We start from the raw sequence: 17,309 nt of genomic DNA, 5'->3' as shown, positions 1-17,309 counted from the left end.
TTCGGTTAGGTTTAGGTTTGATTGTAATAAAAAAAAATGTTAACATGTAAATCAATAATTATTCTTTATAAGTAATTACGATTTTTATATACTGTGTACGATTGAAAAAAAAAAAAAAAGAAGACATGTATAATAGTTTTAATGATTTTTTGTCTAATCGGTTTGGTTTAGTTAATTTGAAAAAATTGATTTTGGTTCGGTTTATGTGTTGGATTTTAAAATTATGAAATCAAACGGTTTAAAACAACAAATTTCGGTTTTGTTCTGATTAAAGATTTTGGTTATGGTTCCCCCCTCCCCCCCCCCCCCCCCCCAACAATCTTACAATCGCTCAATATTTCAAAAACTGCCTCGGCCCATAAAGACTTTTTTTTTGTTGCTTTTTTCATATTATTATAAATAAATAAAAAAACAGAAAAAACAATAGAGAGAAACTTACAAAATAATTTAGGAAACAAAGATATGCCCAAAGAGTACAGCGAGTATATAGAGAACAACGGTCTAAAAATAATGTAATAAACAATAATGAAAGAGAGATAAAGAGTTGGAAGATCGAATTTTGAGGTGGGGAGACGTTAGAGAGTGATGGTTAGAATTGCCATATGTAAGTTATGTACATATTCTAAAGAGATGACAAATCACTATGTTGGAGTTTAGTGAACAAGGAAGTTCAAAATACTTTTATTACTCAAAAACCCAACAAAAATGAACATTTCATGTGACTCATGCCAAACACATATCTTCTATCTTCCACTTTTTCTATTTTATAAACTCGGTTTTATATGCTGACAATATAATCTCCATGCTTAAGATTATATGTGGTATATCTCCTTTATCGAGAATACTTATATAGAGATATAATAATATAACAATTTTTGTGTTGCTACCGCTGATAATTTTTGGATTGGAGATCCACTAACCTCATTTACAAATTTTCATGAACCCGAATCAAGCATGCATACAAAAATAAAGTGGCCGGCGTTGAATGTTTAGAAGATAATCAAACGATAGCTCCATGAACTATTAAATGTTTCTAATTGTATAGACACATGAAGGGCTTATGAGGCGTTGATGAATAGTTAGTGGATTAATCGTCACTTGACGACTCACATCAACAAATAGGTGTAATCATCATGTAGAAGAGTGAAGACAATCAAGCGATAACTACATGGGAATATTAAGTAGTTCTAATTGTATTTGGATCATGATCACTTTTTGTTTACCGTCATGTATACTATATATCAGTGTTCAAGAAAGCGCTAGGCGGAATCTGGACGGTGATCCAACGCCTAGCGCCTAGAACGCTTAGTCGGGGTTTAGATGGTTTTTAGGCGGTTTAGGCGTTTACAACATAAAACATTATATATATATATATATAATTATATTAAAATATATGTTATAAAAAATAAAATTTTTATAAATTATAAACAATGGTAAGAAAAATACATTTATTTAAGTTATATTAACAACATATAAATATTTATAATTACATATATAGATATAAAACATAATAATTTAATTATATGTAATTTAAAAATCAAAAATAAATATTAAAATAAAATGTATGTAATTTTAAGCGGGTTAAGCGGTTATCTAGGCGTCTGCTGAGCGCCTAGCGCCTAGACGGCGCCTTGGCGGCCGCCTAGACCGCTTTCTTGAACACTGCTATATATGCATACTTGTATGTAATTTAAACTTTTCTTTGGCTTAATGAGGTCTACTAATTAAAATTACTAAATTATCACTTTCTTGTTTTACTATAATAGCATATTAGCATATATGTTGTCTCGACAAAATTCTATTTAAGCTCCATTTTTTTGTCTAACAGTGTTATTTATACTCTTAATGTAAACCCGTTATTCTACTAAAATTAACGTATCGTTATATATTATATGCGTACACCTTTGTTCTTCAATTATTAACTATTGTGTCATTTCTTATCAGCTTATAGTACAATTTCAGCTTTATGTTATTTTATTTCAACTTTGTTTTACTAATTTAACAGGATCAATTAATAATGATCTCGTATATTATTGAATCGACAATGATATATACAGTCACCATCTAGATGTTTGTTTGCTTCTCTAGTATACTACAAAAGCTATTAAAAATATAAGAAACAAAAAATACATAATCCTTAAGATAAAAAACATCTATGACGATGAAGAAAAAGAACAAAACCTTTTCGACTCTCTCTTGTTGATTTGCTTCGAACGTATCTACGAATGAGACCAAACAGTCCGAACTCATGGTACTCTTACGTTGTTGTCAAATTACAGGAACACCCTCCACCTCTGAACTGAGCATTATTTTTTTTTTATATAGATTGTAACTAAAATATAGTCGTGAGATATCTTACTAAATATTGGCTTCATGTTGAAGTGATCCTTTTTTGTTAATAATTAAATTTTGGATTTTATACCATTTAAAATACTACATTGCTCCCTGATATTTATATTTTATTCTTTTCTTTCCATTCATAACCTCTTTTGGTCCCTCATGAAAATTTGATATATGAATTGTTACAACTTTTTACATGTTTGTGTGTTACTACTTACTACTAGTTGACTACGTACAAAAGTAAAATAATTTTTCTACAACATTTTAAACTAGGAATTTACTCTTAGTAATGTAATAAATATTCATTACAAGGGCATAATGGTAAATGGATTAGCATCTCTAGCTTATAGAATATCCTTTTTCTTAGACAATTAGACAACGTTTCTCTTCATTCTCCAAAAAAAAGAAAAAACTCTTTCCATTGTAGAGAACTTCACAAAAAGAACTATTTAATTTTATCATCTGCCTCTCCCTCTCTCTCTGTGTTGCATGCGTTTAGCTAGTACTCTCAATGGCCACAGAGCAAGAACTCACACGGACGCTACGTTTCTCACGCGACTCACGCGCGTCAAGCAGCGTTGGATACTACTCAGACGAAGATAACACTGAGGAGGAGGAGGACGAAGAAGAAGAAGAGATGGAAGAGATTGAAGAGGAGGAGAAAGAAGAAGAAGAAGATCCACGTGTAGGGCTCACGTGCGGAGGAAGAAGAAACGGGTCAAGCAATAACAACAACAAATGGATGATGTTGGGTCGAATACTTGACCCGAGATCCAAATGGGTTCAAGAATGGAACAGAGTCTTTCTCCTCGTGTGCGCGACGGGTCTATTCGTAGACCCGCTTTTTCTCTACACCATATCGGTGAACGACGCGTGTATGTGTCTCCTCGTCGACGGTTGGCTCGCTCTCACCGTCACTGCCTTACGCTCCATGACCGATCTTTTGCACTTGTGGAATATTTGGATTCAGTTCAAGATTGCTCGCCGGTGGCCTTATCCCGGCGGATATAGCGACGACGATAACAACAAAGGAGGTGTGATACGGGGCTCTACGAGGGTTGTTCCACCTTACGTTAAGAAGAGAGGGTTCTTCTTCGATCTCTTCGTCATCTTACCATTACCTCAGGTTAGTCAATATTTTAACTGTCTTATTTTAAAGAATACTGATTTTAATTGTTATTTCTTTCTAAACTACAGAAAAAAATCCATGGAGAAATTTTGAAAGTTTACCAAAAAAAATAAACTCATTAGAAATCGTTCAAAACTATGCTATGTAAGTTGTTTTGGACGATCATATCATATAGTTTTAATATGCACTTCCTTATTTAGGTTGTTTTGGACGATCATATCACTTATTTAATAATGCACACATTTAGTCGCTCCAAGTTTACTTTAGAATATGATCATTTAGATAGTGACAAACATAAATAAATATTTCTACATATGGAGGAAGATTTCTCGCGAGTTAACAATACAGTTACTAGCATTGTTTAAAGGCACAATCATAGTAATCAAATCTAGTACTGAACTAAAAATTGACTAATCTAGAAAAAAGAATCTTATATCTAAATAATTATATGGTCTGAAAGAACTCTCACTTAGTCTGACCTAATCATGTTCGTGTGTGGACCAAAAATAATACAGTTCATTCGTTTTCAATTATCTATTCGTATTGTACATTTTTGTTTTCTTGTTACAATTATTTAATTTAAAAGTTATAAATAAAAATATTGAGAGCAGGTGGTGTTGTGGGTGGTGATACCTTCTCTTCTAAAGAGAGGCTCTGTGACTTTAGTGGTGTCAGTTTTGCTTGTAACATTCCTCTTTCAATATCTACCGAAGATATATCATTCAATCCGCCATCTCCGCCGCAATGCTACTCTCTCCGGTTACATCTTCGGCACCGTCTGGTGGGGAATTGCACTAAACATGATTGCTTATTTCGTCGCGGCTCATGTAAGTTATCTTATCATCTAGTATATGTAAATTTATCATTTCACGGCGGATTAGGATTTCAATGATTGAGCTATACACATATACAACTTATTTTACGACTAGTTATATGTTTTGAATGTTTTATTTTTTTGAGTGGGTAATTTAATAAAATTACTAATCCATGGAGAAAGAGTTGAATTTTTCAGGTGCCAAATAATTATATTTTATAAGATTTTGGTTGTAAGATTATTTAAGGTACCTAAAATTTTTTGTCACATGGACCTTTTCCATTGCTGTGGGAGTTTTCTTTTAAAAGAAAAAATAAATCAGAAAATGCCATATTGAGAAAAGATTTGTTAGGAGGAAGGTATGATTCTTTCGATCACACAAGTCGCAATCAGATTATTTAATGAAACTAAACACAACTTGCTTTGGTTTTTACGTATGATTAAATTACGAAAGTCTAAGTTAGAGTAATATTAAAATATGCAATCATTAGCTTAACTTTTATTTATCCCTGGATGACTCATCAGGTTACTATTTACAATCATAATCCCCTACTATCTCATATATATGTTTATGAACTATAGGCAGCAGGAGCATGTTGGTACCTGTTAGGAGTTCAAAGATCAGCGAAATGTCTTAAAGAACAATGTGAAGGTACGATAGGATGCGACATAAGGATGTTGTCATGTAAAGAACCGGTGTACTATGGCACGACCGTGATGGTCCTTGATAGAGCTAGACTGGCTTGGGCACAAACCCATCAAGCCCGATCTGTTTGCTTAGATATCAACACTAACTACACATATGGTGCTTATCAGTGGACCATTCAACTTGTGAGCAATGAAAGCCGGTTGGAGAAAATCCTTTTTCCTATCTTTTGGGGTCTCATGACTTTAAGGTATTTCATATCCTAACTGGTTTAATTGTTCAACTTTCAAAACCAGTACGGTGTGAATTTTAGTTAATTCTTCACAGAAGAAACGTCTGACCAAATTTAATCGAATAAATTTTTATCTTTAATTCATTTGTTTTTATTACATACTTAATCAGCACATTTGGAAATTTGGAGAGCACAACAGAGTGGTCGGAGGTTGTCTTCAATATAATAGTTCTAACAAGTGGTCTTCTTCTCGTTACCATGTTGATCGGTAATATCAAGGTACATATACATATATATATATATATACATATATATAGCTAAAATCTTTTTCTCATAATTTAGTTAATAAAATGGTAATTACGCTACGGAATTTTGATATGTTTCACATTTAAAAATGAAGGTATTTCTGCACGCAACAACTTCAAAGAAGCAAGCAATGCACTTGAAAATGAGAAACGTAGAGTGGTGGATGAAGAAGAGACATTTGCCGTTAGGGTTTAGGCAGCGAGTCCGGAACTATGAGCGGCAGAGATGGGCCGCTATGCGCGGTGTAGACGAGTGTGAGATGGTTCAGAACCTTCCGGAAGGTCTTAGGAGAGACATCAAATACCATCTCTGTTTAGATTTGGTCCGACAGGTTAGATTCATTACAATCAATTATTTATTCAAGAAGAAGAAGCGATTTAATGATAATTGATCAAATCAGTAGTTGGATTTTTGTTAGGTTCCATTGTTTCAGCATATGGATGATTTGGTGCTTGAGAATATATGCGACCGTGTCAAGTCTCTTATTTTCACCAAAGGAGAAACAGTAAGTCATCTTCAAAACCATTAGAAATATATTTTTCAATGTCACGAAGCTATCTAGTTTAGAAATTCATATTATAGACTTATAGAGCGGAATAATAATATGCAAAGACAAAACACAGAAAACACTTAAACAACTCTTCAAAAAAATTTGCAAAACTTATTAATTTATTTATTCTGATTTGCTAAAAGGTTTCGTTTTATTGGTCTCGAATTTAATTCATCCACATGTGATTCTTTATCGCAATAGTAGCATGAAACTGATTCATACAAATCGATCAATATTTTGTGATTGGGTTAGTTTGTGAAAGATTGTGCGACAACTTTGTAACTAATTCCGTTGAAATTTGTTTGCGACATAATTTATATATTTTTTTTTTCTTTTGTTGCATTTAAAGAGATCGTAACGGGTTTCTAACCATTGTGTAACGTGGGAGCCAAGAAACCTTCAACGATTAGCACAAAGTAATGTTCTTGTTTTAAATGCAGATTCAGAAAGAAGGAGATGCAGTGCAGAGAATGTTATTCGTAGTGAGAGGTCATCTTCAAAGCAGTCAGTTATTAAGAGACGGCGTCAAGAGCTGTTGCATGTTAGGTCCGGGAAATTTTAGTGGCGACGAGCTTCTCTCGTGGTGTCTCCGACGGCCCTTCGTGGAGAGGCTACCGTCGTCTTCTTCAACGCTTGTAACACTCGAGACCACCGAAGCATTTGGGCTCGACGCCGAGGACGTTAAGTACGTGACGCAGCATTTTCGTTACACTTTTGTCAATGAGAAAGTTAAACGCAGTGCTCGCTATTATTCTCCTGGTTGGCGGACTTGGGCTGCGGTTGCGGTTCAGCTAGCTTGGCGGAGGTACGTCTTATTTTTTTAGTATATTCAAACTCATTGAAATCATTTTCAAAAAAAAAAAATGAAAAATTTCTTTTATTTTGCATATTAAAAAAATGCATAACTATGTTCTATTTTATCTCTCAAATTATAAGCAACCAAAATAGAAAAGTGGTAGTTTAAGAGCTTCTTTTGTTTATCTATATACAAATTGAAGACATTTTTAATTATGTGATAATGGCATTACATAGAAAGTAAATAGTTTGTATTAACGTGACAGGTACAAGCATAGGCTAACGTTGACGTCACTGTCATTCATAAGGCCGAGAAGACCATTGTCGAGATGTGCTTCGTTAGGAGAAGACAAATTGAGGCTCTATACAGCAATCTTAACCTCTCCGAAACCTAATCCCGACGATTTCGATGATTATTGATTGACACTATATCACTATTTTTATTATCTCTACTATTTTTTTTTTCTCCAAAATTCATTACTACATTATTTCTGTGGTCATCAATTTTTATTAATTATATATATATATATATATAATTAATCATAGAATAGCATATGATTAAATTAATAAAGATTATGGTAGCTTTAGCTAAACAGTTTGGTACACATAGGTGAAAAAGAAAAGAGTAATATAGACGTTTTAGAATTTTTCTTTTTATTAATTAACTGTGAGAAAACTACATACAAAGTTTTCTTCCCTCCATTAGTATCATTATAGTTCTTTTCTTTTTCTTTTTATCTTTTGAAATATTTTGTGATAATAGATACAAACTTATGAAGATTAGGGGAATACGTATTGTAGAATTTTTTTCTTTTGGGGTTTAAGGCTATAGTTAAAAACAAACACAAAAATAGAAATCGCCTAATCAATCTTACCCATAACTCAGTCAATCGTGGTTCTAATGGTATCCATCAACTTCTTTTGCTCTAACACATCAACTTTTGCATTGCGAACTATTGCCACCGCTTCATGCGCCTTTACGTGAAGTTGTTCGGCATTACCCTTGTGTGCCAGAATGATTGTCTCTTTTGCGACTTTCATAGAAACTTAAAATCATATAAATAATGTAATTTTAACTTATGTCGGATGTTCATCTTAAAATACATAATAATTATAGAATATATAATGTTCATGTCGATTAAATTTTCATTTTTAATTTTATTAACTTCGTGAAATCATTGGATTTGTGGTGGATGAATCCTTTGCTTTAGTCTTGATCAAATAATTTCATGTTTCTTTGGAAGCATTTCATTGAAAATTTAATTGTATTTTTGAACTTTGGGCATAGATCGCTCAACTGTTTAACTTGAAGAATTTCAGGTTATAAAAAGATAAAGTTCTCACTCTTGAGAATTTTAAACAAATGCATAAAGAATAATTGTCTATTAATGAACCTAGTTTATGGATAATCTGACATCAATACTTGAAGTTGAAAGTAGTTAAACTTAGATCGGCTACTTGAAACTAATGCAAAGTATAATTTAACTTAGATTGAGAACTTGAACTGACACCTCTTACACCTACAAATGGAGAACCTCAAATCTTTTAGAGACGAGATGAACCAAACTCTCAAACATGGTCCATTCGAAATAGACTATGTTAGAGCTTCTTTATTAGTCTTTGCATGTAGGTTGTAGCTAGCCAAGTGGTCAATATTTGGGACCATATCATGTTTGTTAGAAAGACTTTTTTAATTATTTTTGGTTCACAAATTTAGTCGTTTTTTTTCGTTTTTTATGTCATTTTTAATTATTTTTTTAATCTTATTTGTCTTTTGATTAGATAAATAAAATATTAAATATTTTGGAATTTTAGTATTGTATAATAAAACATTAATCTATTTTCTTAGTTTGTGTGAAACAATTTAACGACAACTAATTTTAACTGGAGGGAGTATTAATATATCGGTTAAATCCGATTGAATGTCCCCATATTAATCTTAAATAACTGATAACTATATGTGAAGAAAATCCTATTGGGTTTGCAAAATTGTTGGTTCAATTTTGTACCGGAAATTAAACCAACCGGTTTGACTTATCTATGTGGTGACTGTTCGTTGAAAGATTTGGTAACCTGTCATGGACTCATATGACGACGTGTCACCCAACACTTCCTTCCTCCCAAAGCAACAACAACAAAACTTCAAACAAATTACAGCTTTTGCCACCAAAGGCCAAATAAGAGAAGAATAATATTGGCTAAAGACACCTTGTTGCCGCCTTTCTCTCATCACCATTAGCCTAAGACTTGTCTCTTCCTCCAATATTTCAATGTTTCTCTGAACATTTTCACTTTTTTTTTTTTCTTGGGGAAACATTTCTGAATATCTTCTGATTTGTTTCTCCCTCCAATGGCGCCTCGTCTTTTCGCATGTTTTGGCGTCAGAGGATCTTCAACTTCCACCACCACCACCGGGAAAGGCGTTTCCGGTCATAACGCGGCTGTTGTAGCTGCGGATGTTCCCGTAGGTGATGGACCTGTTCTTGTTCAGCTTTTCTCTTCTCAAGGATGCAAAACTTCCCCTGAGGCGGAGATGCTCGTATCGCGTCTTGGTCGTGGTGATTTCGATGGAAAGATCCGAAGAGATGGTGTATCTAGTGGTTCTCCGGCGTTGGTTTTGGTTTTTCACGTTGATTATTGGGATCATGTTGGATGGAAAGATCCGCATGGATCGAGTCAGTGGACGGTGAGGCAAAAGGCTTATATCGAGGCGTTGAATCAAGATACGATGTTTACTCCACAGTTTGTTGTTCAAGGTCGTGTTCAATTTCTTGGGAACGAAGAAGAGACGTTGCTTAAGTCTATTGTTGAAGCTCCTAGGTTTCCTTCTCCGGCGTTTCGGGTGAGTAATTTCTTACATTGTGTCATGTTGATGCATGGAATCTATATGATTGATTTCTTACTAGTTACTACTCTATGTGTTATTTTAATGACTAACATGAACGTTAATGGTTCAAAGCATTACATCATTAATTTGTATAAGTAATGTTGTTGTAACATAAACATGAATTTGGCTATGGTTTATCAACATCTTCATGGTTACATTGTGATATCAAGATCAGTGAAACTGTTATCTTGTTTTTTTTTTAAGGCCACATTCCAAAGACCAACCTCAGAAACCCTTCAAGTAACTCTCACAGGACCTTTGAGGATGAAAGTGGACTCGCACGGGATGGATATAATGGTGGCGCTATACGAGAATGGTTTAGTAAACGATTGTCCTCGAGGAGAGAACTCAGGAAGAGTCTTGTCCAATGACTACGTTGTGAGAAAGCTAGAAAAGTTATGCAACGTCAAAGATTTGACGCCGAAGAAGATTGTGTCAGGGACGGCTCATTTCACGGTATGGGATGGATTCAACAGCGCTAAATGTGGAGTCGCTGTTTTTCTACAGAACACATCTCTTCAAATTTTCGGTACGCAGAGATTTCAATTGCCTGATGAGATTTGACAAAAGAAACAAAAATTCTGAAATTTATTTGAGAAAATGAAATTTACTCTTTTTGTGTGTTCGTTCATATTTGGTTTATTATTGGAAATTTGTCACTCTCGTTTATAGGCATTTTGCTTTGTTTAAAATCATTCAGTTTTCTTTCCTTCTAAGTTATGCTTTCCCACTCAACTTTTAGGATAGTATTGTACTAATTGATTAGTTTTTAGGTGATAGTTGACTAACATCGTTTTTTTCTTGGCCGATGTTTCCGACTTCGATGTTGTCAACGGAAAAACAATAATTCTGATGCAAAAATATAAAATATAACCACGACATTATCTTTGTGGTTTGTGGGGTGTTAATCCGCTGCATGTTGACAATATATATTTTTTTCTTTGACTTGTGTTAATTCATTAAGTTTTGTAGGGACGATAATAATTGAAACACAATAGTGAAAGTTACTGGAACGTGTCCTACTCGTACAACATTATCCACGCAGCAAACTGAACTAATGCATAGAAAGAAACATGTCAACGGACCTTTTTCTTCTGTGTCTAAAACATTTGATTACAAGAAAAAGTTAGGGGAAAAAAAAATTACTAACTTAATGTTAGTTACATGAACCATTAACTTGAGATACCCCGATTAAAAGTCTATCCGACTATACAAATAGTTTTTATCTAACTAATCGAAAAATATTATACATAATTTTTACACAAGGAAAATCATACATAATTTATATACAGCCTCATAAATCGTATCATTATATTGTTATTTCTTAAAGTCCATGCGACGATCGAGTAGCCGACGACTACTACAAATGTCTCGCAACTAGATGCAAATTAAAATCATATAAATAACTGTTTCAATATGGATACGGTGTCTCTTTATAGTCTCTAGTGCAAATTAAATAATTTATATATGTTTTCATTGTAGTTTTTTCTTTAAGTCCGTGGGACGACGTCTTACAACCAGATGTGTCAAACCGTATATATAATGAAGATGACTGGTTCGACTTGGAAGGTGCTATAGTCTGTCTAGCCTTTGTTTTTTAGCTCAAATTTTCAAATTTATGAGGTTAACAGAAATAAAAATGTTAATGAAACAAAAGTGCAGTGAAAATCAAACTTACCAATTCAGCAGAGTTCTTAAAGGCTACTCCTTAATCATAATTTTTAACAAATCCTAACTTTAGTTAAATATAATCTAAAAGAATATGATATCTGAATATGAGAAAAATCCAAGAGAGAATCATATAATTGGTTTTACTTGCTACCACATTTGTACGTGTTCAATGCGTCGTGGATATATTTTCCACCATGAAATCTAACGTTAGGTCTGGTTTCCTTTTTTTTTGTTTTGCCAAATTTCTAAGTCTTTTTCCTCTCTTTTTTCTATTTTTATTGTATTAAAGGTTACGTCAGTTTGTGTGTGTGTGTGTGTTTATTAGTTTTTAATATAAAATAAATTGGAAAGATAATAAGCAAGGTTTTTTCGATCATTAATTTCAATTCATGTCTTTATATTTTTCATATATATATATATATATACTGTATATAAATATTTCATGTATTTATCTTTATGGTCGGCATACATGCGAAAACTAAAAATAAAAAAATAAAATGCATAATAATATTACATAAAATATACACTCGAAGTAGATATGCAACTTTTAGCTACTTAAAGTATAGCAAAATGAGAGGGACTGTTATATATAACATTAACTAATTGAGTAGTTCTTTATTTTTTCAATCAGTACGGTTCGTCCGATCGGATCATATATCAGTTGTAATGTTAGAGCATATTCTAGAACAAACTTAAATGTCGTTTTGAACATATATTATTAAGAAAATCGAGAAAGAAGGATGAGCAAGCAAATGATGTAACGAAGTTTGAAAATTGTGAACAACAATAGAAATTCATACGAAAGAAGAAGAAGAAGAAACTTTAAACTTATAAAAACGAAAATGAAAGTGGTAGCTGGTTAAAGAATTGACATGCGGAAGACTTACATAATTGATAGTTTATGTTATGAAAAGACTTGCATAATTGATAGTTGCAAATTATAAAGGAAAACTAATAAATTTGAAACGACGTCCCAATTGTGTTCGTCAAAATTTTCTATGACAGCGATTATATTTAATGTTCCTAAGAAGACAAATTATTGTGCTAATTAAATTTTAATATTGGGTTGTTGGGATTATTGTAGATAGAACCAGGCAATAACATAATCTACCAATAATAATTTACAGCATTTCCTTTAAATAATATTTGACCAGATTGTCCGGATTTTTTTTTGTCGTCTTGGTAATTATCATTATTATTTTGTTTTTGATATCTTACTTTTTTTTTATTGTTACAAATAGAATTATACATCGGAAAAAAAAATTTACACTGATAAATAGAATCTATTGATTATAAAGCTTATGAATATACATTAACAGATCAATATAGATTCCAAAAGATCTGAAATAGTAATAAGTTTTACAATATCAAATCAAGTTCCTTAATCGACTTGTCAAATCATCCATTTCGGATTGAAACCAAAGTCTCTTGCAATTCAGTAACACCAGGCGGTATTTTGCACTCACTCACTTACAGACACATGTAAATTATATTTTATTGTTTGATCAATTACACATGTATTTTGACCATTGACATGCCTTGTTCTTTACGTATGTTTCACTGCTACAACGCTTTGTCGTTAATTTACCTAACTTAGTAAAAACAAAATACATGTCTACGGTTATGATCAGTTATTGACTTATTGTTGTTGTTATATATAAACTCTGGTGTGATGCCCAACTCAAACTGAGAGTTTCAACCACTTTGATCGGATTTCTAAATTCAAGCAGCACAATAATATAGCTTGCTTCTGAAATTTTATAACACTTGGATCCATTTGCATTTTTATAACTTATGTTTTTTTTTACTCTATCAGAGTCATTCTTTACACACTTCCTTACTCGATTTTTTTTGGGCAAATCCTTTTCTATTTTCAAAATTTTACAAATAAACATATTCATTGAATATAAACAGTAACCACGTCTTGGTCAATTATATTCTATATGTTTCGTCTGTCTATTTATGTATGCATGTATATCAGTTGCTACTATTTACATACAAGTATTAAATTAATTGTATAGTGATGACTAATGGGTAAAACACTAAACAACATACACGCAACATAGCTATCTTGAAAACAAACTTAGCTATCTTGAAAACTGTTTGATGATTTGAGACAAAGGGACCAAAACAAATGGAACCTTCCTCACAAATCTATATGACATATACGTCTTCATACACCACCCAGATTATGCCACGTGTTCTCTCTCCATCGAAATTAATTAGTTTAGGGTTAATAGAGATGGGTTTAGTAGTCTCATGCTCTTTGTTTGTTTCTAAGGACTTTAAAAATAGAAAGCAATTTTTACCAGCTTTTGTTTTGTCAACATAATAAGCTGTTCCTTTTATTTTTATTTTCTACGTATTTCATCAAGAAAAGACACGTATTTAGATAGATGATGGAAGGACGGTACCAAATCATCTTGACTTGACTTTGCATATTCCATATATATTATATATTTTTGTATATACATGTTCATGAAAAAACCATAATTTCTTTGTAATCAAGTTGAAAAAGCTATTAGCCTCATTCTCTCTTTCTCTCTTTTGAGCTCACACATAACATTTGGAAAAAACATGGGGAAATCTTCAAGCTCGGAGGAAAGTGAAGTGAAGAAAGGGCCATGGACTCCAGAGGAAGACGAGAAGCTTGTCGGCTATATTCAAATGCACGGTCCCGGAAAATGGCGAACCCTTCCCAAGAACGCCGGTAAATTTCTTCCCCAACTAGCAAAATATAGCAAAATTTTGCGATTTGTATTTACGTTTACGTTTAAAGATTAAGAACAATGATTAGCCTGTTATATCATCTAAATGTCAACATTCGTGTTTTATTACAATTAAAACGTAAAAAAAATCATGGTTCTTATCCTATATGCATGTTAATCTTGAAAAGGGTTAAGAAGATGCGGGAAGAGTTGTAGATTACGATGGACGAATTATCTAAGACCCGATATCAAGAGAGGAGAGTTCTCTCTTCAAGAGGAAGAAACCATCATTCAACTTCATCGTCTTCTTGGAAACAAGTTAGTCTATATCTTAATTCAATTTTCCTATTTTTCATCATTTTAGTGTATAATTGTTAATATGTATGATTAAATTAAGTGACATGACCTAGTTTTCCACTACTACACCTACTTCATTTGGACTTCCATGTCTTTACAATTTTGTTATAATATTACTTGCACATACTTATTTAAATTGTACTAAAAGACAAGATCATAAGCACTATATCAAGGTCAAATGTCTAAAGCTAAGCTTTCAATCTTCAACTCTTTACGCAGCAAATATCTTAGCAAGTCAAAACGATTTATACTTCTCTTTTTAATATCAACTTAAAATCTAACTCAGTTTCTTTCTCTTCTATAGATGGTCTGCCATTGCTATTCACTTACCGGGAAGAACAGATAACGAAATCAAAAACTATTGGAACACACATATAAAAAAGAAACTCTTACGAATGGGGATTGATCCGGTGACTCATTGTCCCCGAATCAATATTCACCAGCTCTCTTCATTTCTCACCTCATCACTGTTCAAATCTATGTCACCACCGATGAATAATCCATTTGACCTCACTACTTCAAATATCAATCCGAATATCTTGAATCACCTCACTTCCTCTCTCAACAACGTTCAGAACGAATCATACCAACATCACCAACCAAACCAACAGCTTCAAAACGACCTAAACACTGATCAAACCACTTTCACCGGTTTGCTCAACTCAACACCACCAGTTCAATGGCAAAACAATGGAGAGTACTTGGGAGACTATCTCAGTTATACCGGTTCAGGTGATCCATCTAGTAACCAAGTCCCTCAACTCGGAAACCACTCAGCGGCCGCATTTGTATCCGACCAAATTAACGACGGTGAGACTTTTAAGGACGGGTGGAATTTTAGTTCATCAATGCTTCTGGGAACTTCGTCGAGCAGCTCGACACCATTGAATTCGTCTTCGACTTTTCATGTCAATGGTGGAAGCGAAGACGATAGAGAGAGTTACGGTAGCGACATGTTGATGTTTCATCAGCATCATGATCATAATAATAATGCTTTGAATCTATCATAGTGTTTTATTTCTTGATCTTATTTGGTTTATTTTTCTTTTTGTGGGGTTTGTAATTGTGTTACATATAATTTTGTACTTTTTAAGAGCTTAGTCTATTATTATTGTGATGTTAATGCTTTTTTTCCTTCGACTTTCTGAATACGAAGAACTTTCAATTTGTTTACACAAATGGTCTTAAGAATTAAGGTGGTTGATAAGTGTGTGAAGTGTTTCACGTACTTATAGTAGCTAGCCAGTGTACTAGTTCTTTTTGTTTTTGTTTGTGCATTCTACTAGTTCTCTTTTCTACAAGTTTCTACTTGTCTACTCTCAAAAATTCATAAGGATTTCGTTGGTTCATAATTTTTTTTTGTCAACGGCATTACTAGATCAGCTCAAAAAAAGCCAATTGGAAAAGATGTTAGTTGTAAAGGTAACACTAAACGGTTCAGCACAAACTTTTGGTGCCAAAGAATCCACTTGAACATTTGCACTTCAAAGAACTAGAGAAAGAGAAAATAATTGAACTCCTCCATAGCTTGCATATTGTTTGCGTAGATTATCGAGAAAGCTGATCACTCGGAAGAGAAAGACACCATCTTTACCAGATATGAACAATCCGTGAGAAAAACGACGTCAATAATATCGGCTCCAATTATTCATCGCATAACCCATAGATTTTATTAAATCCAAAGAAATATCATTTGTTATTAGATCTTATATATTCGCATTAAATTTAAAATGTGTATGAATAAAACTTGTTAATTCAAAATCAGTCATAATTTATTTATAAGTTTATATGGAATCTATCAATCAATAAGAAATAAAACGTAACCCCTAAATATAGAAATTTGTTACATGTTATATTATTTTGGAGCTTATTGTGTCATCTATCTTTGCTTTGTTGTGCATTTTCTTATACTAATTTTTGTTTCTCTACGTACGTCGAAGACCTTTCCATTTGTTTCGTCTCAAAAGGTCATAAAATGGTTGACAAGTGCGTAAGTGGATTACATACATACTTAGTATTTTAAAAGCTAAGTACTGTATCCTTTATCTTGGCTTTCTTGTGTCTACTTAAATTGTTGTTTTAAAATCGAAAAACTTTTCATTAGTTCAAAAAGGTCTTCATTCTACTTGTACGCACTTCCCTATACTTGTACTATCTTGAATTTTGATGATTAAGAACACATTTGGTGGAGTACGACATAATAGTGACTAAATTTAATTGGTCATATAGACTCATAGAAGTTTACTTTTCAATTTCAACATAAAAGAACAAAGCAATCGTCGACTTGTATTTATTCCCTTATGTTTAGTTTGAAATAAGCAAAAAACATTGAATAATACGACACCTAAAAGGTAGATTTAAATAGTTATCCACTAGAAGAAAAGGTATATGAGATCCATACACTAACTAGTAGATACATATATATAGTCATGGTTGTTCAAGACACCAAACCCAATTTATAAAACTTTCATACAGTGAGATGAGATATATAGTCAATCTTTGCTTTATCTATTTTTTTTTTGTCTAATTTATTCATGCACACTTTTTTGTGTTATATGTTAATGGCTTAATGCTAATACGATCATGCATTAAATTAGTCAACCAGATCGCTATTATCTTTTGTATACTACAATATTCATTCTTATCTTAGGTAATAATGATTATCCTTTTATATTAATTAACTTCAATATTTATCAGTTACAAAAGCTTTTACGAGGTCCACCATTGTAGCAAGATGAAATGACGTAACAAAATTTATTTAATTTCATAACGGTGGAAATATGCTACAAGCAGTTAAGCACCCCATGTTGATAGGCTACTGCAAATTTCCTAACTCTCTTTTTTTGTTTAGTTGTGAAAAATAGATATAAACCA

The 17,309-nt window shown here is 32.7% G+C and overlaps 3 protein-coding genes across 3 annotated transcripts; all 3 read left to right on the top strand.

Moving 5' to 3' along the window:
• Nucleotides 1-2,347: 2,347 nt before the first annotated feature.
• Nucleotides 2,348-7,312, top strand: LOC104725947 (cyclic nucleotide-gated ion channel 4). The gene is made up of 8 exons (XM_010444699.3): nucleotides 2,348-3,466; nucleotides 4,081-4,296; nucleotides 4,866-5,179; nucleotides 5,332-5,440; nucleotides 5,562-5,798; nucleotides 5,886-5,972; nucleotides 6,458-6,822; nucleotides 7,079-7,312. The coding sequence occupies exons 1-8, from the start codon at nucleotides 2,852-2,854 to the stop codon at nucleotides 7,230-7,232; spliced, it is 2,097 nt and encodes a 698-aa protein (XP_010443001.2). The 5' UTR covers nucleotides 2,348-2,851; the 3' UTR covers nucleotides 7,233-7,312.
• A 1,640-nt stretch (nucleotides 7,313-8,952) lies between these two features.
• LOC104725946 (uncharacterized) lies at nucleotides 8,953-10,415 on the top strand. Its single transcript, XM_010444698.2, has 2 exons — nucleotides 8,953-9,654; nucleotides 9,904-10,415. Exons 1-2 carry the CDS (start codon nucleotides 9,163-9,165, stop codon nucleotides 10,261-10,263), a joined length of 852 nt encoding a protein of 283 aa, XP_010443000.1. The 5' UTR covers nucleotides 8,953-9,162; the 3' UTR covers nucleotides 10,264-10,415.
• Nucleotides 10,416-13,829: 3,414 nt separating this feature from the next.
• On the top strand, nucleotides 13,830-15,616 carry LOC104725945 (transcription factor MYB41-like). Its single transcript, XM_010444697.2, has 3 exons — nucleotides 13,830-14,080; nucleotides 14,267-14,396; nucleotides 14,740-15,616. The coding sequence occupies exons 1-3, from the start codon at nucleotides 13,948-13,950 to the stop codon at nucleotides 15,443-15,445; spliced, it is 969 nt and encodes a 322-aa protein (XP_010442999.1). The 5' UTR covers nucleotides 13,830-13,947; the 3' UTR covers nucleotides 15,446-15,616.
• The last annotated feature ends 1,693 nt before the right edge of the window (nucleotides 15,617-17,309 follow it).

Source organism: Camelina sativa, chromosome 11 (assembly GCF_030686135.1).
Source record: "Camelina sativa cultivar CO46 ecotype springtype chromosome 11, ASM3068613v1".
Classification (NCBI taxonomy): domain Eukaryota; kingdom Viridiplantae; phylum Streptophyta; class Magnoliopsida; order Brassicales; family Brassicaceae; genus Camelina; species Camelina sativa.
Note: the sequence above shows the minus strand (reverse complement) of the source record. Positions and strands in the feature narration are given on the sequence as shown.

Excerpts from the sequence above, each read along its gene's own strand:
- LOC104725947 (XM_010444699.3), top strand. The coding sequence starts at position 2,852 with ATGGCCACAGAGCAAGAACTCACACGGACGCTACGTTTCTCACGCGAC. Across the intron at positions 4,297-4,865 it reads CTTATTTCGTCGCGGCTCAT|GCAGCAGGAGCATGTTGGTA; the intron begins GTAAGTTATCTT and ends TATGAACTATAG. Across the intron at positions 5,799-5,885 it reads GTTTAGATTTGGTCCGACAG|GTTCCATTGTTTCAGCATAT; the intron begins GTTAGATTCATT and ends GATTTTTGTTAG.
- LOC104725946 (XM_010444698.2), top strand. The coding sequence starts at position 9,163 with ATGGCGCCTCGTCTTTTCGCATGTTTTGGCGTCAGAGGATCTTCAACT. Across the intron at positions 9,655-9,903 it reads TTCCTTCTCCGGCGTTTCGG|GCCACATTCCAAAGACCAAC; the intron begins GTGAGTAATTTC and ends TTTTTTTTTAAG.
- LOC104725945 (XM_010444697.2), top strand. The coding sequence starts at position 13,948 with ATGGGGAAATCTTCAAGCTCGGAGGAAAGTGAAGTGAAGAAAGGGCCA. Across the intron at positions 14,081-14,266 it reads AACCCTTCCCAAGAACGCCG|GGTTAAGAAGATGCGGGAAG; the intron begins GTAAATTTCTTC and ends AATCTTGAAAAG. Across the intron at positions 14,397-14,739 it reads CATCGTCTTCTTGGAAACAA|ATGGTCTGCCATTGCTATTC; the intron begins GTTAGTCTATAT and ends TCTCTTCTATAG.